Consider the following 22,280-nt stretch of genomic DNA (forward strand, 5'->3'; position numbering starts at 1 on the left):
AGGAAACACCTGAATGCGTGCTACCCATTCTAGTGAATCTACAGGGGAAGAGACGACATCAGTAAGAAGTCCAAGCAGGTGTTAGGTAAAGCACAGACACAAGGGAGAGAAACGTTCACTTAGAAAAAATCTTTTATCTGCAAACGTAAAGCCAAGCAGGTAGGTTGTTTTTGTTGTTTTGGGGTTTGGCTTGGTTAATTGTGGCAGGAGACAAAAGCGCATCAGTACATCCCAGCAACGGAACCCCTGCGTAGTCCCCAGGCCAACAGCAAACATTAAACACAACCAAGTTCAGTTGGCTAGTCCTTTAATTTGATTGGAATGACTTTTATCTTTCACCTCGGAGTCATAAAAGAACATAAGTTGTTAGCAAAACAACCCGAAGTTGACTTAAATCTGAGGCCTTCTTCTGTCTTTCCATATGCTTGTCAAAACTATTTCGAGAGAACGAAAGAGAAAACATGCTTGCCCAAAGGGGGCGGACACAGGGGACAGAAAAAAATGGCTAAATGTATAAGAATACGCTAGATAGTGTATTACATCTGAAAAGTTTTTGGTTATTTATCCCGCTTTCATGAGATAATCTCAGCATCCCAACTTATAAAATTCTTTACTTGGAAAATGTGTCAGTAGACCTACCAGAAAGCTAAACATTCTCAGAACTGAAGAAACAGTATCTATATTTACAAACTATGTTCATATCATCTGCACATACATCATGAGTCCTAGAAGCTGACCCCTTACTCATCCTCGCAAATTTATATAATCAAGCACATAATTCCAAAAAAAGAAATTTCAACTAAAAGTGGTGTCAAATTATGTGGAGTTAGTCTACTAGTAAGAAATTGAGAGTCTAAAAAATATTTTTGAGGGTCACTTACACATACCTGTTACAAAGGCCTATAAACTGAAGTTTGTGTGATTTTTTAAAACTGATTAAAACCCACGGGATATTATTTGGCCTTCTCGAAGGAAGGGTTTCACTGACAAATCATTAAGAAAAGGTATGAAAAACTATGCCTTGGTCTCACTATTGCTCAGCCGATGGAGATGTGGCAATAGAAAAACAAATGTGGCTCTAACCACCAAGAAAAAAAAGTTGGGTTTTCTAGCCACATTGAAGACGATAGCTCTGAAATTCAGGAATAATACCGTAATTAATAAGGACATGATGAGAGAGTCAGCCAATATTACAGTTCGGGTCCATGCAAGAAACACTTTTTGAGTTCCTCTTATCAGTCAATCCCAATCTTTGCTTTCAAGGATCTCATCACGCAGCGTTGGCCATTCACCCACCAGGCAACTTGAGACAACTGTTTCATCATCCATGGGCCTGGAGAGCATGGCAAGGGAAGGAGAGGCCCGGAATTCCACACAAAAGTGACTGGCAGAGTCATGTCTTGCTGACTTGCCTAATTTTTTTTTTTTTTTAAAGATTTTTATTTATTTGTTATAGAGAGAGAGAGAGATACAGAGCGCAAGCACAGGCAGACAGAGTGGCAGGCTAGAGGCAGAGGGAGAAGCAGGCTCCCTGCCGAGCAAGGAGCCCGATGTGGGACTCGATCCCAGGACGCTGGGATCATGACCTGAGCCGAAGGCAGCTGCTTAACCAACTGAGCCACCCAGGCGTCCCGCTGACTTGCCTAATTTTACATATGTTATTTTCAAGCAGGGCACGTGCATATACAGATTAAATTTATAAACTATAATCCCCTAGACAAAACCCTCCAGTCATTTCCCATGAGGGCCAAGTTCTTTTTTGTTTCTGGTCTGGTGGAGGCCTCTAGATGGCCAGAAAGAAGGAAGCAGCTATTCCTAGGACTTATGGTAGTACCAACATGACTACCCAAAGTTACTAAAAACTGGCATTTCATAAATGTTTCCTTCCTACTGTAAAGTGTCCTTACAGACCAATTGAATCAAATGTGAGCTCTGTGGCCCTAAGAGATTAAGTGACTTGTTTAAGGTCACACAGTTTGTTGTGGCAAAGCCTGACCCCATCTTCATTTCCTGGTTTCCAATATAATGTCCTTTGAATTAGACCAAACTGCAACCCAACCATGGGGCTGAGACCCAGAGACCGAAATGACTGTTGGCATATTTGTCGTACAACTGTTGGCATATTTGATAATCAGAATGTCTGCTTGTGAAACACAGATTATACGGCCATCCAGAGAAAGTCACAGGCCTGGCATTGATTTAGCCTGGGAAGCCTACAGAACAGGCTGGGAGAGAAATGGGGCAGACCCCCAAAGCAGCAGGCCTCCCCTCAAATCAGAGGCTGGAGTATTCACTTGCGTATGGCACCCAGAGAGCACACGGTAGATCTTTCATCAGGGGAAGAAGGGGATTCCCCAAGAAAGGGATTAAAGGAAGCAGATCCCTCGAGGGGAGGCCTTTACTTCTGTCACAGAACCACAAGCTGCTTCTGCTCAAAAAGGATTTGGTACCAAGGCAGAAGGCTGCTCAGAATTTGTGCAGAACCACAAAGATGCCTCAGTAGGTAACAACAGGAAAGGAGAGTCAGAATGAACTTTCCACGAGCCGTCTCCAAGAAAAGTGGAAGAACCTTCCCTCTCACTATTTAGAAACACCAGCAGCAGGTGCTACAGGGGGGCCTGCACCAAGAGAACCACTGCCGCTCTTCTCAGGCCTGTCCACAGCTCTCACCGGCACGCGTGCTTCCCTAATAACAAGCTTAGGAATGGAGAATGGGAGGAGAGGCACACACTCTGTGAATGCCTGTACTCCCTTGCCCCTCTTTCCTCGAAGAATAGACTTCATCAAGCACGAAGCTCAGCAAAAACTGAAAAGAGAGAAGTTCTTAATAATGTATTGACACTTGCCACAAAGTGGCCTATCTCAACAAGGCTCTTTGCTTTCACGTCTACCTGGTCTCTCATCGGGTCGGACAAAAAAAGGAAAAACAAAGATGACTTCCAGATAACTATGCAGTCAAGAGAGGGAAAAACACCTTTTATAACTTCCTCTGGCACTTGCTGAAAACTCTGGACTTTGGGGAGGCTATTAGAAAAAGGTTAAATATGAGACTAGATAATGATATACCAAGGGACTCACGTCAGGGCTGTTTGAACACCACTCAGAAGCAATTGCTGTTGAGAGCTGGCGACCACTTTAAAGGGTTCTGGAAGAAGGCGAAGTCTGCAAGTAAATGCTCCAGGGTGCCCCCGGGAGGAGCAGGATAAAGACTCCGGATTTTGCACAAGCATCTGTGAAAACATTTATTCTCCATTCTTTCATTCAAAGATGACGAGGTATCCACATCTAGTAATTATTTCCTATCAGTGGCATATTCTCTTGCATTGTTCTTTATGGAAGTTTATTTTCACGAAGACATGACTTCACATACACAGTAGTGCCTTCCTCCTTTCTCTCACTGTGAGCTAGAGGACCCCTGGTCTCCATCTTATACTTCCCTATTTCATTTACTTTCAACAAATCTGTCTGCCAGTTATTTCACATTATTGTATCAATGAGCATTTTACTTCAAAATCCTATGTGTGTAACTTACCCCTTCCTGCCCCTAAAACTTGGCCAGTTACCATCCCCCTTATAAAATTTGTGATGTTACCCAAAGCACTTTGGGCTATCAATTCCAGGGTTATGAACCATCAGCCACTGAAGCTACCTGATTGGCTCCCTGCCCCCTGGTGCTTTAAAATGATAACTAGGCAGTATATAATTACATGGTCCCCAGAAGATACTTATAATTGAATCACAGGGCATTTTGTGAATGTTTGGGACAGCGATTAGAGGACCACAAAGTGATAGTATTTCTAACTCTCGCCAGCTAGAATGTAAATGAAGCACCCTAAAATTCAATTAGAAGAGTCCTTTAGGTATTAAATAATTATAATATGAATCACATTAGGGGGCAAGGTTTTTTTTTAATTGAACTGTCCCCATAACCCCCGAAGATCATATTTCCTAATAGTTTGCACAACAACGCAGCTGGATTTTCAGATTTATGGTTCTTCATCCAACTGAAAGAGCTGTTACCCAAGGTAGAACATACGTATGCAAGAGTCTGTTCCTGCTTTTGCTCTGTTCCCTCCCTATCTGGTGACCTCTTAAGTGAGCTGGGTCTCACAGTCACCCCACTTCTCCCAGAAACATGCTACATAATTAGAATATCTAATATTATGATGCAAAAATAAAATAGCTATAAAGATATTTACAAAGCTAACAGAAACAGGGCTATTCATCTTTGCAAACTTTCACCCATTCTGAATACCCAGGAATGAAGGTCTCATTTCTCCCCCTCACCTCTCCCCTCTCTCCAGCTCTCCCTCCTAGCTCTCTCTCCGATTCTCAACCATTCCTTCCATCCTCAGTACCTGCCTTCCCTCAGGGCAGGTTGTGACAGTCTGTAGTAAAGCCTCCAGGAGCAATTGTAGCTGGTCCCTCGTGCTCAGGACAAGGATATGAGAAAGCGTCAAAAGTAGATCTTTTTCAGTCATTATCTTTCTGCTTCCATTTCTTAAAGGAAGAGAAGGTAAATATTGTTCCTCTCACTCAGGAAACTCCGGGAAAGTAAAAACAGAAACACTTCTCCCCTGACTGATTTTTGTAAACACACCATCAAGGGAAGGTTGAAAGGATGGTCACGCGGTGAAGTTGCTCCTACAACCAACCCAACAAGTCAAACAGAAAACAGGGCCCTCATCATTCCTCTGGATGCTCTGAATCACACGCAGGGCACAGGCAGGAACTCTCCTGACCCTGGAAGGCTCCAGCAAAAGCACAGATGCACCTACAGCAGACTGGTAACCCAACTATTCGCCTCCACATAAAAAACATTTTTTTCAAGGCCAGCGATCAAAATGTAAAACTAAGGCCTGAAAAAGTATCAGTTCCCCCAGCAGGGCCCCAGTGTTAAAATATAATGTCTGATTAGTGATTAGTAGAACATCACAGAAATAAATATACATATACATACATATGTATATTTTTCCAGTAGATTTGGCCTTGTAATGACATTTGTTCATGAGAAAAAGAAATTTACTCATCCCAACAACAGAACACTTACCTAAGGGTGTCCTACCAAAAAAATAAATAAATAAAAAGGTCCCCTAAAGACCAAGAATATAGTGACATTTGGTGCTCTTCAATCAGAGGATCAACACCATCGGTTTCCTCCTTTTAGCTCCTGAAATAAAAATATTCTCATGCACGGAGCACAATAGCACGGGCTACAGCCCTTCCTCATGGAGTGTGATTCTCTCTGAGAATCGCCTTCTGCTATGTTTGCAGGAACCACTCTCCCAGGACTGTAGAGCCCTTCTGGATCTTTCCTCGCACCTCAGAGTCAAGAGCAAAGAAGCCAGAATGGATGACCACGACCACACAGAGGTTGAGTCATAAAGGGTTCGCGATGATGGCGCTACTGTGGTCAACGTGGAGCTCAGTCACAGGGCAGCCACGGAGACCCCTCCAGAGGAAAGTGGAGTTAATTAGTCTTTTTATGCACACACACATGCCAGCTTCACACATTTAAAAAATAGACCCATGCTAAGCAAAGGGCCTATTTTAGCACTGTCTTGTAAAAACTAGATAGACGGGTACTCTCTCTCCTTTCTAGCAGTCACACGAGCCCTAACATACTTTCTGGCTTTTGCTAGTCTAGCCTGAAGAATGAAGAGGTAAGATGCAAAGTGCATCTGAAAAGCACTAAAACAAAACACAACAATTTTCACTTTCACACGAAGCACCGCACACCAGTGAATCAATGCATCTAAAATTAATTGGCATTCCTGTATAAAATTTTCCTTTTGTAACATAGCCACTGGGCTACTATGGAAAAAGATCCTAATTTATACCGGCTGAACAAATGATTTGATTAGTGACCAAAGTAAGGAGGCGTGAATGCTCTCCAAGCATGAGCTTTTCCGCATGGCCTGAGTCAGCCACCGTACAGTAAGCCTGGCGTGGTGCCAAGCGCCCTCCTGCCAACGAGACTAGAAGTTTCTGAAGAGCTACCACAGATCCAATGTTGGGAGAGTCCCCCAAACAAAAGGCGGCGACCGAGTTCAACAACTGGCTTGCAATGGCACCATATGTTCTGCAATATTGTCCTGCTGCAACACTGGGGTCTGTCTTCAGTGTTCCCGGGTGCCGCACAGCTGTCGGCCCATGAGCTGTTTTATCATTATTTTCACTGTTTTATTACTTTTCTGGGAATTCAAATCAGTGTAACCACGCCTGATGCACTGGGTGAAAAATGGTGTCTCCCTCCCCCTCCTCCTTCAACCTAATGAATTGCCTTTTTTCATATCAAAGAGTAATGAGCACCAAACCACATAATATTTATTCATGGAACAAAAGACTTAGGAATGGAGGGGGTGGGGGAAGCAGGAGCAACTCCTGAGTGTGGAGAGCGGAAAAGCTGGACATTTTAAAGGAGCTCCTCACTGTGATTCCCGGTGACACTGGGTTCAATTTATAGGGAAATCCAAACCTTTCAGCTCTCCCATTCTTTCCCTTGGAGCTTTCCATCAAGCAAGACCCTGATCAATGCTTAGAGACCCTGCTGCTGAGAGCTGACAGTAACCAAACATAACTCATCTTGTAGACTTGACAGTGAACTGTCTAAACCTTTTCTTTCTCAGTGGACCTCCCAAAAGCCTTTTCTCTCTCTTACGAGCATTAAGCGAGTATATCTAAGAACATTCAGGATAGATATCCTTTTACCCCCAGTATCATCATGGCCTCTATTGTGGAAGAGCGCCTGATCTGGCCCAGGGAAGAAGAGCCCTTGAAATAATGGCACTATTGGAGTCTTCCTCACCTCAGATGACATGAATTTTCCCCTCCTCCCTTTCCGTGTTAGTCTCTCACACTCTGTCTTCAAGTCTTCTTTTTAATCGAGAAAACAGAAAATAATGTACAACAGTAGGAATAACTTAATCCAACCCATGGTTAAGCTTCCATATAGACATTGAGACAACTTAATTGTCCCCTTTACAAAGGATCCCCAAATTGGGAGGGGCAGAATGGACTATAAAGTCAAGTTAATGTTAAATGAGCCATGTTTCTTGAAGGCTTCCCTGAATACATGAGCCACCAAAGTGAAAGGAAAACTGTTCTTTAAGGTAAGATGGCTATTAAACAAAGGTTCCTCAAAAACAATCCACACTCACGCTAAAAAAGAGATTAAAGGTAAAGGGCATGCAAACCACGTGAAATTTTAACACCACTGACTGAGCTGCTGTTTTTTCCTCACATTTTATTACTTTATTACTTTCTCCATTTAAACACTCTATTTGCAGGATTAAAAAAAGATTTATTTAAACTATGAAAAATTATTTAAATTTTTAAAAATCTCAAAATAACTCATTTCTTCCTCTAACCTGTGCCACCCAAATGGTTGTGAATTTTAACAATGCAGAATTTCTTATCTAGATAATTTCCCTTAAGCCCAGAAATGGAATCCTTTTCTGAAGCACCCCTCTTGTTTCTTCCTCTTACAGTCTCATTTTTGTAAGTCTGTCAAAGCTAATTATCTCTCTCCTCAAATTTATGGCTCTTCAGTGTATCATAAACACATACATTACGAAAAGTTGAAGAAACAAGTGAAGTGTGCATTACAGTGTGAAGAAAAAGACAGACATAAATAATTATTCAAAGTATCCACTCTTCGTTAATAAAGAGAATGGCATTAGAAAGCCTGGATGAAAATACCGAAGCCAGCTAATCCCCCCTTCCTCTCCCATATATGGTTGTCCCCACCCCCTAAGCCAATACCAGAAACTCCCACACCACCCGTTTAGGATAAAGAGGGAAGCAAAATTCTCAGGTTTGCAATCCTCTGACATTCCAGACCACAGATAAACATGAAGTCTACCAAACCAGTACCACAGACCACCTGTGCCTCAAAGGGAACAAAGGCACAAGACACAATTCTCACAAGCGCACAGTGTCATTAAGCGCCCTTACTTGACACTACTGTTCTGTATTTCTGAGTGTTCTAATTCCAATCTGAGACCACAACTTAAAGTTAATAAAAGGCTCCTGAATGATTCCTATCAATCCTTACAACCTAAGAACAGGATCAAACACTGAAAAAGCAACAGCCCATTTGAATTTCAATAGCTTAGTGCCAGACATCCCCCATCCTCAAACCACAGTTTATCCTACTTGGTCACCTCAACGTTATCACTACGTGTTCCCAGTTCAGTGTGGGCTCCAGACATGTTCCCCTCCAGCACATAACAACCACAACCTGCCAAAACTGAGTATGGCCAATTACTGTGGTAACAAACAAGTTCTTCAAATATTCCTTCAATAAGTTCTGAGAATTCAGCAGCGCGAAATCCAAATCTAAAATCATCGCTTCCATACTTCACTGAAGAAAATGAACGTGTTTTTAAGAATCCAAGAGCAGCTGCAAACCGTTTAGGAATTCCTAGTTAAACTGCAAAATGCGCTTTCAACCATTTAGGCACAACATCTAAACTGAGAAAGTTGCTTCTTTATATAAACCACCTCTGTTTACCAAACATGAGAACCTCCCAGGAAAGGGCCAGGGCAGGATGTAAGTGGCAGGGGGATGTTGCAATCCACGAGGTGCACACTCCACTGTGAGGAAATACCTTAAGTGATTAAAGATAAACACCACCTGCCTGCTTTGCAAAGGCACCCATTGCTGTAGCTGCACAATCTTCTCTGGGATGAAGGGGCGGGAGGGACAGGGGGCACGCAGGGAGAGAGGATGGACTGAAATACCACAGTGGATTAGAACTGGGACAATGGGAGCCCAGAACAGAAGATGGGAAGAGGCAATGTTATGTTTCATCCCGCTGGGAACTCTGGCATTATTATCACTTACACATTCTGAAGTTAAAACCCAAGAACAAGCTATTACAAGAGTTTTATCTCTTTTCCTTTCCTTAGCATCCAGAAAATTTTGCTGAGTTCTGACATGTCAACTTTCTTCACATTAATGTGAACGTTGACCCCTGACACTCCTATTTAGAATTTATATCGTAAATTACAAAGAGAGTTATTGAACTCTCTTTAGATAACAAATGAAACTCAAAAGGTCTGACATTCTTTTTGTAAGATATGTTTTAAAAAAAACTCCACAGTAAGGTAAGACTTGACTGTAGTCATTTCTTTCCTATTACAAATAGTCTCTTGGCCATTTCAACCGGAAATAAGAAAATGCTTTCCAGAGAAATTAGAAGTTTATTACAACAAAGGTGTGATCTCAACAGCCTTTGAAAAAGAGGTTTTATCTAATAATAAAATCAGATAGCTAAGAACATAATCAATATTCAAAACATAACCATTTACCTACCTACATCAAATAAAGGTAAATGTTATACTTTGTGCAAAATGCAAGGTTTGTTCACCTTGTGCATAGGTGAACGTCATTCCTGAAAGAAAACATTCTAGTACTAGAAATAAAAGAAACAGATCCAGGAATAATCAAAAGCAAACATGAAAAAAGTAGGATGACACTCCTCAGAAGAAGACTAGCAAAACTAAACTTGACTGTCAGCAGCAAAAGTGAAAGGTTGAAATTTGATTGACTGACCCGAGTAGCAACATTAAGGAACTCGTAAGTTTCTCATATTGGAGGGTCTGGTTAGAAGATTAGGAGCAAGATTCCTATATTGCATACATGGCTAACTCATGTGATTTAAGCTGTTGAAACAGAAGCTATCTATGGGTCTTTAGGCTGAAGCCCCTTTCTTCCAAAGTCTGCACCCAGCACATGGCTACATTAACTTGTCTGGCCACAGGTTTTGGGGGGAGGGGGGTTTCTCACCAAGGTGGTAGGTGGGTCAGCTTAACGGTAGAAAATGCTAATCAACATGTACATCAAACTTGAAACAGAATGCCTAGTGGATCAGAATCCCTTGGTAGAGAATGACATATAAAGTTTAGATCCCCAATCACTTACATTCCTACCCTGGATTTATTTCTGTGGTTCAAGTAATTGCCATCTACATCCTGCACAAGCTTCCAGGTCCTTATGCCCTGTGACAAAGGTTGAAACATGAGGTAATGATTTAAAAAAGAAAGAAAAGAAAGAAGAAGGAAAGAAAGAAAAAAGGAGGGACACTCAGGCTAGAGGTATATGAGGCCAGGGGATAGCAGCAAAGCAGGAATCCTCATGATCAAATAGCAGGGCCAGGCCAGGACTAGCCCCCTGCGAGACACCACGTATCTTAATTCCAGCTCCTGTTCAAACTGATCCTATAACCTAAAGGAAAGTCAAGTAGGTAAGGACCGTCCCTTGGCAGAGCGTGGTTATTTTAAAAATCCAGCTGTTCGCACAACCTTTTCAAGAAAGAACACTTCAGGCAAGTGAAGGCAGAATTATGTTGCAGCCGAGAACCCCGATTCTGGAGCCAAACTGCTCCTGCTCTATGAAAACACAGACTCTCGTTATTAGGCTGCCGGCACAGGGCAGCCACTATGCCAGAGGTAAATCAAAATGACCAAGAGCTCCAATCAAGGGCAGGTTCAGACCATTGCAGCACACGTGTATAATGAAAACTGATAGGACTTCTCACTATCCAAACAGACGCTCTAAGGCGACTGCAGAGGCAAGTCCATTTTGATGCATTTTCTACAGTTGGCCAGGTCAGCAGGTGGTTATTACCATGTTACACAGATGACTGGATTAGTCAGGGTAATTTAACCTGTAGGAAGTGGCAACTCACAGACCTGAGATTTTTATGACCCCTCAAACCTGCCCCCACTGCCTCCCCAGGGAGCACAGCACCAACTGAAACACATTTTCCAAGTAAAGCCACACAGGTCTGTGAAACACAAAGCTCGGGAAAGGTAAAGAGAACTATGGTCTCGTTCAAGAAAGTGAATTTCCCACTTTCACAGCATGAGCAGGTACCGGTTAATTAGACTCCTACTAACTTGCTTTTTAGGACCAGATGAAAAGAACAAAAGTCATTCCTATAAGACATGTTGCCAAATACACAACCTTTAAAAACCAACAATGTTCACCCTAGACTGCAAAGACCAACACCAGTTACTAGAATTGACATTTTTTTTAAAGCTGTATTTTTAAGGAAACGCAATTATCATTTGCTCTAAATTGGGTTATAATAAGATTCAGGTGCTATATTAAACCATATTAGATTAAGAGATTTTTTTTTTGGTCAACCTTTTCTGTTTATACATATTACGTATATAGCAAGAAACCCAAATCTGTGCTACAGAAATGCTCACATATGTATAAGGAATATATGAATAAGGATGTTCATTGCTGTAATGTTTAATTGGCAGAAATTGAGAAACTACAAGAGTGTCTATCGACAGAAGATCATTTAATAAATTATGGAACATCTGTATTATGGAATTCTATATAACAGTTAAAAAGAATGAATTGAGGATCTACATGTAATGACTTGGACAGGTCTCCAAAATATATTATGTGGAAAAAGTCAATCTCAGAACCATATGTACGATTCCATTTGTGTAGAAAAAGCTACCATGTGATGAGGTACAATATATAGTATATATGTAACTGAACAGAAGAAGGTCTGGAAAGAGATATTATAAATCGTGGCAACTTCTGAGAAGGGGGTAACATGAAGGAGAAGAATTAAGTCACTTTTTTTTTTTAAAGATTTTATTTATTTATTTGACAGACAGAGATCACAAGTAGGCAGAGAGGCAGTCAGAGAGAGGAGGAAGCAGGTTCCCTGCTGAGCAGAGCCCGATGTGGGGCTCTATCCCAGGACCCTGGGATCATGACCTGAGCTGAAGGCAGAGGCTCTGACCCACTGAACCACCCAGGCGCCCCGAATTAAGTCACTTCTTAAAACTACTTTGATTTAGCAATTTATTCAACAAATATTTTGAGTTCCTCCTATGTATAGTAGGTCTTTTTCTGATATGAAGATAAAGAAAGAGATAACATCTCTGTCCTCAGTAACTCACATTTTATTTCTATATTGTTTAAACGTTTGATGATTTTAAAAAAGATGTCATGGGGCGCCTGGGTGGTGCAGTTGGTTAAGTGCCTGACTCTTAGTTTCGGCTCTGGTCATGATCTCAGGGTCATGAGATGAAGCCGTACATCAGGCTCCACGCGCATCACATCTGCTTAAGATTCTCTCTCTCTCTCTCTGTTCCTCTACCACGTGCCCGTGCATGTTATCTCAATCAATCTTAAAAAATCAATCAATCTTAAAAAACAAATAAATCAATCTTAAAAAACAAAACAAACAAACAAACAATGATGCCCTAACCCCTTCTCCAACACTTAGCTAACTAAACAACTTTTGCTAGAACATTTTCACTCATCAAGATTGCTCATTTCATCTTTGAACAGGTTTAATTTTCATATAACTGTGTTTTTTTTAAATATTAAACCAAACCTGACTCTTAATAACCACCAACCACTGATCCTAACTGTATCCCCCTGAGGCCGTAAAGAGCATATCTAATCCTTTCTTCACTTGACAGCCCTTCAAATATTTTAAGAAAGCAATCATACTCTCTAAATCAGACTAAACACTGCCAGGTCTTACAACTGGTTTTCATACGTCCTTGCACCTTCCTGCCTGCTTCATTCTAAATGTTCTCTTCTTTGTCTAATCTCCTCTAAAAGCTTTAAGTCAAGCCGTGATCATGGTGCTACAAGTGTCACCTAGTCAAAAAAAAAGGAAAGAAAGATGATCACCTGCCTCATTTTCAACGACCTCAATCTTACTCCCCACCACACCTACGAATCCTCTCCTCCTACAAAGAGGTTTCATTTGAAAAATAACGAAATAAACTTATAGAAAACAATGCACGAAAACCATAGCCACAGACAGCTTGCAAGAAGATACAAAGCATTTAGGGCTCTAGGATTTTCCTAAATGTCAGTTTATTAATGACTTCCATTAACGTGTTCTCATAAAACCACAGAACCATTTCATACAGCTAATCCGAACCAGGAAACCATGGCCTGCAGCGTGCGTCCAATGACAGCAAGGATGCCCCCTTTACCACGGTATCCCCAGTGCCCAGAAATCGTGTCCAAGATGCAGCTGTTGCCCAGTACCTAGTCATTAGATGTTGGCTTATGCGTGAGTAAAACAAGCGTCCAACCACTCAACTTTAAGTCTGCACTTGGGCAGAAGGCAAACAATTAAGTGATATGCAAGTCATTCATAAAAATAGGCCTAGCATTGGTAAGTGCCATAAAGTCTTTGAGACTTATATATATATATATATATAGAGAGAGAGAGAGAGAGAGAGAGTGTCATTCGGGCCTAACAACCACTCAGTGAGGTAAAAACAAGTAACTACTGTTCCCTTTATGCCACAAAGTAAGAAGTCAGATGGTCACATGGCCAGGGCAGACATGTGGGACAGTGGTCCTTTAACTCCTTCCAAGGTACCCTCTGCCGCACCTCCTCCTTTCTCCACTCCTTAAGTCATAAAAGTGTTTTTGAAAAGCTGTGAGTAAAGCCACACAGTGTATTTTCAACATCCTAGGGGAGCTCCTTATTTAAAGCAGGGTTTCTCAACAGCAGCAACACTGATATTTCGGACCAGGTACTGTGGGCACACTGTAAGATATTCAGCTTTATTGCTGGCTTCTAGCCACTGGACAGCAGTAGCATCCCTCCAGTGTGACAACCAAAAATGTCTCCCGATATTGCCAAATGTTCCTGGGGAGAGGAAGGGAGCAAAATCTCCCCTGCCTGAAAATCAATGTTTAAAGGAATCCTGTAAGTAGTACCTCCATCCCGTGGGTAGTTTAATCATTTAAGAAAGCATGAAAATATTTAGGAACATGACTTCTTCCATACACAAACAATATTGCTTTAGCTCTTGAAAACATATATATTTGACTTTTCGTAGGGTCTGAAGGCTCAGAAGAGACTACTCGAAGCACACTTTACCTCTGTAAGCTCCCAAGACACCAGGACACTGTCTGCTTACCACCAATAAGCAAAACCGATCACCTCTCTTGTTTCTCCCCCTTGCCATCCCTTCCAGGTGATGCCTCCAAAATCTTCCTCCCCTTTTGCCTCTCCTACCTTAACGCTAGTTCTTAAAGCCCTTTCCTACCAGTCCCTTTAGATTCACTCTCAATCACGGAGCTGCTTTCAGCATCTAACAATCAAAGAAAGAAAAATAACCAACCACTGTGAGAATAAAGGGCACTGGCAAAGCTTGTCTTTTAGAGCCGTGCAATCCTTTTGAGTCAGGGTTACAACCCAGGTTGAATCCGCACAAACAGACTCCCAGCACTTCAACCTTTTCCTTTGCAGGGAAAGGAGCCTCTGTCTAGGCATCAGTTTTCTGGAGGTGTCGAAAGATGTTGTGAGCGGGGAGAAGAGATATACAGCCATGTCTCCTAATAGTGTCTTCACATGTGCGAGTAATCGTGGAGACGGCTGAGGCCTGAAGGGTCCACAACATGAAACATTACACAACCGGATTCTACCCAACAGGGTAGAGATGTACAGAATTAGAAAGCAAATTCTGGAGGTTGTTGGTTAAAAAATTTAAGATTTCACTCCAGTTTTCTACAGTGGTTAAGCCATTCATTGCTAAGGAGGATACACGTTATAGTTATTTGTAATTTAAAAGATTCTACTTTAGCATAAAGGTCATTCCAACCGATGGGAGGTCCAATGTAATTAAAAAGAAGTGTCTAAATTATTCTTAAGGAATCACTTTTCTTTTGTCAGAGGAAGTACAAGCCTTTTGAGATTTTTATTAAATTCCCCCAAGAATACCACGCACAGCTTGCCTTAAAAAACCTGAACCACAGCAGTAATTTCCTTTCTCTATGCATGTGTGCATGTGGCCCTAAGGGAATGCTGTGCTTCTTTTCCAAATGGAGTTTCTTATCCACAACTCAAAAGCTCCTCAATGGTGTAACAGATGGAATAGCCAGGTATACTTAAGGAGGGGGGAAAGGTGTGCCCCCTCTCTGATCCATTAAACGAAACTACGATCTCTAAGTATTTATCATACAGGAAGCTCTCAACTCCATTCTCTAATTTTATCCAACCCTATTTGTTTAGCTCTTTAAGTCTCCCTAGGTTTAAACAAGACTTTTGTTTTGCTTTGTTTTAAAGTTAGGAGAATTAGCCAGTTCTCCGTGATAGTTGATTTTCCAGAAGCTACATTTCCAACACACAAGCATGAATAATGAATTTATGGAATGTGTCTGTCTGAAAAGCATGCTGTATTTTTTTTTTAAAGATTTTATTTATTTATTTGACACAGAGAGAGAGATCACAAGTAGGCAGAGAAGCAGGCAGAGAGAAAGGGGGAAGTGGGCCTTATTTAAAGCAGAGCAGAGAGCCCCAGTGCAGTGATGTGGGCTTGCAGGCTCCATCCCAGGACCTCAAGACCATGACCTGAGCTGAAGGCAGAGGCTTAACCCCTGAGCCACCCAGGCACTCCAAGCATACTGTGTCTTTAATGAAATTTAATTTGAAGGATCCTATAACTTTGGAGCAGTCACCTGTAAATCAGCTTTGCTAATAATAATAATAATAATAATAATAACAGAAACCAATGTCAACTTAGTTTGAAACAACAGGAAAGTAAAGCATATTATTTTACTTAAAATGTCATGAGAAGGGGACATAACTCAGCCCAAAGCTGTTGAGAATTTACTGGCATCAAGCCTAATGCTGATTAAAAAACAAACAAACAAATAAAAACTGGTTGTCCCCCTTAAACCTAGCTAGAATAAATCTGAAAAACCTACAATGTATATACTCATTCTTGGATGCAAGAGTGTGAATTAGCATTTTAACCTCTACAAAGCACTATGAACTATGAAGCAATACTGCTGAACAAATGAACTGATATTTTAAAATTCAGCCTATTCTCCATTATTTGTGCTAACGAGTAAATGGTACACAAAATCAAATCCATAATTAATCCAAAATAACTGGCATCTTCCCCAGTAGTTTCATTAGTTATGAGAGGAGGAAACACTGAAATTAAATTTCTCTTCTTATTGCTTCTTCCCACTCTTTGATAAAGGTGCTAAAGGTCAGTGAAAAGACCAAAAGGTTGGCAGCAGGAGGGGAAGAAAAACAAAGCAAGAAGCCACGGGGTCTGAAAACTGGATAAACAGCCTCTGATTAATAGAGTGAAAAAATGCAAAGCTATTTGGGAAAGTTAAAAGGCAGAGATTATAAAAATCATGGGATTGAGTTTTAAGTATGTTCCTCGTTATGAGATTTTGATGTCTGGTTGATTTCCCATTTCTCTATAATGAGTAATGTGGAAACGATGACAGAATTTAGCCATCCTAAACTCAAGAACACAGTACAAAACTGTTAATTAACAAACACAGAGCAATAATCACAAATAAAATTCCATGCTATTAATAACATATAAGTACTTCAAATGTGTCCAAGAATTACTATGTGATATGCAAAATGGTTTATTACACTGGATTCCTTGAATGGCAGCAGCACTAAGATGAGAGAGGGAGAGACACTCTCCCACCATGTCAACCAATGGAAGAGCTCTGTCAGGAAACCTCTCTAATAATAGTTGGCTATTGGTCTCAGATATTTACAAAATGTTTCTATATAACTCTATTTTAATGTTTAAAATCCTCATCTTTCTTCTTACAGAAATGTCAGTAAACCATATACCTGGACTGCTTATTTTCCTCAAACCAGGTAGCACCAAGCTATAAAGGTTCTAAAACTTGCCCTTATAATTCTAATGAGTCAGGATGGAAAGTATCAAATATAGCACCTGCCTGAAAACTCAGCTTTGCTTGGGAAGGAACTCACCCCAAAGAGCATTTCGTAGATTATGATTAATGATTAACTAAATGTGCTTCTACTTTTCTGATCTCTAGCTGCCCAGTACTAAATAAAATGAACCACAACCAAAGAACATAAATAATATAATTAAATACGTGCTGGAGCTTTAAAAAAAAAAAAAAATGCTTCGTAAGAATTAAAAGACAACACTTGTGCAGCACAGAGAAATTAAATTCCAGAAAGTTTTTCACAAACTTAAGGCACACCCTGTGTAGGTTATGGAAAGCTTTTCAAGAATCAACTGTCAATCCTATCACCCAGGATGGTAGAACAGGGTAAGCCAATGAAAAGGTTTCTCTGAAAGACTTAGACATGGTCTGACATTACAAACCTGCCCAAAACCTGGATACAGAGCCAGTAATTTACCTTCAACAGGATAAGAAATAGGAAACCAGATTCATTTATAAGGAGGTTTAGCACTGGACTAGTATGTTTACATTTCCTGGATCTGTTCCAGAAACATGAGAAAATTTTGGATAGGTTGCTGTTTTCTCCAATCCTCAGAATTATTAAGTTTATTATCAACTGAATTTTATGTGATAACCTCTCAGAGCAAGCAGCACACAGATTTATGCGGTCTGTAAACTCTGTATAAATTAAACACACTTTGAAAGTTATAATGGCACTAACAGAGTGAAAAGGTCATGAAAACACAGGACTGAACCAGGTCAAGTAAGGCTACCACCATTTTGAAATTCTGAAGACTGCATGGTCATGCTTTTTGAAGTGCCTGAATGATTAAACCTCTGTCAAGTCAATGTGCTCCTCTCTGAAAATGGATTTATGTCAATTGGAGTTTACCTTGGAATTTTAACCAGGCCTTCAGCTCCAAGTGCAGAGAATGAACAAGGTCTCTTGTTTCCACCAATAATTAAAACTATTTGAAGAAAAGGAAACTTTTCACCTGAGAACACCTGAAATGAACAGCTCTCACCAACAACTCCTTGAGGGACAAGTGTATATAAACAAAATGCAAGTGTTGGGGGGAATGGGTGATGATCATTCAACTGACTACATGTCCAGAAATTACCTTTCACTTGAGATACTGTAGCTTCAAACCAAGGCCTTTTCCAGCTCCCTGCTCTCCTAACAGACAGGGCTATTAGGAATCCACACAAAACCTAGGCTCCTTCCAGCAGCTTGGAACCAAGGAAGATTTCTATTTCACCTCACCCACACTGCCTTTTGTTTGCTTGTTTTTTGTTATTCATGACTATGCTTATAAATGTATAAGAAAAATCAAAAGAGGTAAAGAACTGATGAGACTGCCTTCTTAACCAAACCAGGCAGAAAGAGAACTAATCAATAATTAGTACTTTGGACATATTGGCCCTAAGAAGATAAACAATAGCAATAAAACAGAAAAGAATCCTACTCATCTTTATTTTTAGCATCACCATTATTATTATTTGGCTCTGCTTGATTATTGCTTTTCTTTGGGATTTCCCAGATAGCCCAATCTGAGAACTAAATGTAATTGTTCTGTGCCCCGACCAGAGCCCCACTATAATCCAGCAGCTAATTCAAGAAAATGAAGATCAACATATTTTTTGTAACGTCTGCTTCCAAGATTTTATCTCATACCTAGACTAAGTTACAGCACTCTTTCAAGGGACAGACAGTGTGAATTTTTAAACTAGTTATTTTTAAAGAAAAAATAGCTTATCAAGAATGATGTTATTTTCTTTCCTTTTTGTGGTACATAGAATTTACATGCAACTCTTTGCTTAAGAATTAAGTCTGTTTATTTTCATTACACGCATCACACTTACTTCCCACTGATATCAATGGGAGATGTATATGTGAAATACAGTTGAAGCTAGAATATACTGTTCTGTACATAGCCTTGGCATTTACCTCAATTTAATCAATGGGCTAAATTATTGTCACAAAATTGACAGACAAATGCTATTTTTCAGGCAATCATTTTTCAAGTCTGTTGTTAACTTGCTAAGGTGGGATTCACTATGACATTTACAGGTTAAGTCTCCTCCATTCAAGTAAGCATTGTCTTTGCATTTCCAAAAGTAAGCTCTGGCTTGAGCTCGCCACCTCCTTACAGAGGTAATGCCAGGATCTTTGATTTCCTTCCACCTGCGGGCGCATTATAACCTGGGGCGCACACCCCGAGTCCTCCCTCTCCCCCTCCGAAGGCCCATAGGGCACCCTCGAGAGAACCTAAATCCAAACACGAAAACTTTCTGGCTGCTAACTCTACTGCTCTCTCCAGCGATCAAAAGCGACTGGGCACCAGAAAGGGCACTGGCTTTTGTTCCAGCGTTGCCCAGCTGGCGAGGTAACGCCACCGCAGTCCTCCATCCCCAAAGGTCGGGAGAAATTGCGTGGTGCTGAGATTCTGGAGCCTCACCGGGGGGGGGGGGGGCTATTTTTACGCAATTCGTGCGTGTGGGGTGTACAAACACATGAAAAGAGGGCGTGGAGCTGGCAGGCATGAAATTCTCAGTGCCTTTCAAATTCTACTTCGTCTTAGGTTCACAAAGTGAGTCTCCCGATCTGCGGAAGGGCGCGAGGGGGGCGGGGAGAGGGAAAGCACGCGGACTGGGAGAGAAATAGGTAGGAGAAGGGCACGCGAGCTACAGTCGAGATGCAGCTCTGGCCCCGCCCCCGGGTACAATCAGAAAAGCTACAGTGTGTCCGTGGCTTTCGGCTTCCTGTTTGTAAAGCCAGAACCTCCCTCCCCGACTTCGGTGACAGACGCTCTTCCTTAAAACAGAGTCCGCCTCTTCTTTGCGCGCTCGGGACAGGATCCGGGGCTGGAGAGTGTGGGGCGCGCGGGTCTCAGGCGGCCCGGGCGGCCCGGGCGAAGGGGGCAGGGCCGCGGGGCGCAGCGCCCCTCCCAGCCGGGCGGCCTCCGAGGTAGAGCCGGGCCGCCAGGCGGACAAAGCGCCTCCCGCTCCCTCCCCCACGACCGCGCACCGAGAGGGAGGAGAAGGCGGGCTGGAGGGATGTGGGAGGAGGAAGAGGAGGGGGAGGAGGGAAGGTGCAGCCGGCGGGACTGGGCAGGATCGCGCCGAGGAGGGTGGGGAGAAGGAGGGGCTGGGCGGCCTCCGAGAACTGGGAGGAGGGAAGGATTCTTGAAGCCCAAGATAAACAAATTGTTCCTCTTCACGTGCGGGGTGGGGGGAGGTGGAGAGGGTGGGGAGCGGGCGCTGCGGCCTCTCCTCTCCCCCTCCCCCTCGCCGGCTCTTTGTCACGGAGCGCCGGCCGGAGTGCGGGGCGAAAGCCCGCGGCGGCACCCGCACCACCCGTGGCGCCGAGGACTACCAGACCCCGGGTGTGCGCGATTTATAAACCGCATATGCTGAGGGGCCCGCCCGCGCCGGGCCTTGCGCCGCCGATCGAGGGGCAGCCTGCAAAGGGAACGAGAGCCCGCGCGCCGTGCTGCGCTCCTGGATTCCCACAGCCCGGCCCACCCGGCACACACGCGCAGCCCTAAACCCGGCGGCGCGGTGGGGGAAGGGGCCGCAGACACCTTTCCCAAGCTTCCGGCCTCCCCCCACCCCTCCCCGACCCCAGAAAGGAAAGCAAAAGAACCGGAGAGAGGAGATAAGAGAAAGGATTCTACCCTCAGGGTTAGGGGGTGGGAACTGCCCCTTCCTCTCCGAGAAGTTAAGCCATTGGCTGCTCATCTACCTCGAACCCACCCACCCAGCCATTTAAGCCTCTTTCGCCTGACTGCTACCTTCCACTCCTCCGGGCTTATAGGACCGGCTTGGAAAGTTCGTGGGGAGCGGGGTGGAGGTGGAAGCAGGCTCGGTGCAAGCAAGTTTAGAAGGAGAAGGAGGAAGAATCCCCAACAGGGCTGCGTGGTCGGGACCCTGGGCGCGCGCCGGGGGTGTAGCTCTCCCCTACTACACGCGCCGAGCGGCTTCCCCTCCCCGCACCCCCACCCCGTATCCTCCCAGCCGCTCCACCTGCCGACTAGTCTCGGGGCTCCAGCGGCGAGAGCGCGCACCCGCGCCCCGCATCCGCGCGCGCACCCAGGAACGCGCGCGCGCGCAGCCAGCCACCCTCGCCCGCTTCTCACTCACTTCAAAGTTCATTCACAAAACTCTCAGACTTTCTCAGCCCAAAGGGGGTGAGCTAGGGAGAGGAGGCGAGAGCCTCTCCCTTCCCCCCACCTCCCCCCAGGGATTGAGGGCCTGGTGCCCGCCCAGAATCTGCGACAAGCATCAATTTCTCCCTGCACCCGGCGGATGTGCTGAGAGGGGTGGGCGAAGGGGGACGGGTCTGGGAAGGCGAAGCTGCGCCGCGAGGGGTGGGGTGGGGAGTCGTGAAGAGGAGGAGCGAGGTTTCAACTCTGGGTTCACTCTCAAATCCATATCTGAGAAAGGGAGAGGGGGGGAAACTTTTCCAGTGCCTCACTCCGACGCTCCCCCAGGCTCCCTCCGCCCCTCGCAGTCGTGACTGGCTTCTCCCCTCTCGCCCCCTCTTCCCCAAATCTGACAACCCTGACAGATTAACAGGTAGCGACGACGGCAGCTTTTCCCTCAGAAAAGTTAATGTTAACCCTTCGGTTTCAGCCCATCTCGCCACCGTCTAAATCAGACACCCGTTCCCCCCATGTAAGAAGCTCCACGCCCCCCCACCACGCGCGCGCCCCACGCCTGGTGCCAGTGCGCCCTCACCATGATCAGCGTGTGGTTCCTCTGCTCCGCCGAGGCAGCCTCCGCATCTTGCTGGGGTTTGCTCGGGTGCTGCTGCTTGCCCGTGCCGGCGCCCGATTTCTTGGCCCTCTGCTCCAGAGTCCGCTGGTAGAGGCTCACGGTGTCCCGGCGCTCCAGCTCCAGCTGCTCCACCTGAGCCTGCTGATACCTGTTCTCGCAGTTGACGTGGTGCCGCCGGCAGCCCTCGATGCGCTGGCGGAGCCGCTCCACCACGGTGCTGTGCTTGGGGACGGCCGCCGAGCCGCCGCCGGGGCCCCCGGAGCCGCCGCCGCCGCAGCCGGCAGCGGGGTGATTGCTACTCGGAGCAGCGGGAGTACTATTGGGAGTATTATTCACACCGATCCCGGCCCCGCCGAGGCTGCTGTTCAGGCTACTGTTGATGCAAATACTACTGCCATTCGCGGCAGCAGCGGGGGCTGCGAAATCCCCCATCCTGCTCCCCGGGCACACTATTTTGGAAGAACTTTTTTTTATCCACCCCCCTATCAGCCTCCTCCTTGGGTCCAAGAATTAAAATAGTTTAAGTGGAACGCGGGGGAGACGCAAGCACATGGATGGAAACAGCGATCCCGACGGGGCGAAAAAAAAAAGGGGGAGAGATTTTGGGGTGGGTTTTTTTGTTTCCTTTTTTTAAACTGTAAAGCTCGAGGGGAAAAAAGGGGGGTGTTATCAGAATACCATCAGACACCTATCAACAAAAAGAATCACAACAAACTGAGCCAGCAGCAAATCGGGTTGCAACTCAAGGGGAGATCCGCTCCTCTCCTGCCTTCTTTTTATAATCCATTAT

The 22,280-nt window shown here is 44.0% G+C and overlaps 1 protein-coding gene across 2 annotated transcripts in view; it reads right to left on the bottom strand.

Annotated features, from left to right (window-relative positions):
• Positions 1-22,079, bottom strand: part of MAML3 (mastermind like transcriptional coactivator 3) — a 402,671-nt gene extending 380,592 nt beyond the window's left edge. For both annotated transcript variants that reach the window (XM_032333458.1, XM_032333457.1), the window contains exon 1: positions 21,452-22,079. In XM_032333458.1, the coding sequence (XP_032189349.1) occupies positions 21,452-21,922 (471 nt within the window). In that variant the 5' untranslated portion in view covers positions 21,923-22,079. The remainder of the gene's footprint in view (positions 1-21,451) is intronic.
• Between the last annotated feature and the right edge of the window lie 201 nt (positions 22,080-22,280).

This window comes from Mustela erminea, chromosome 2 (genome assembly GCF_009829155.1).
Source record: "Mustela erminea isolate mMusErm1 chromosome 2, mMusErm1.Pri, whole genome shotgun sequence".
NCBI classification, from domain to species: Eukaryota; Metazoa; Chordata; class Mammalia; order Carnivora; family Mustelidae; genus Mustela; species Mustela erminea.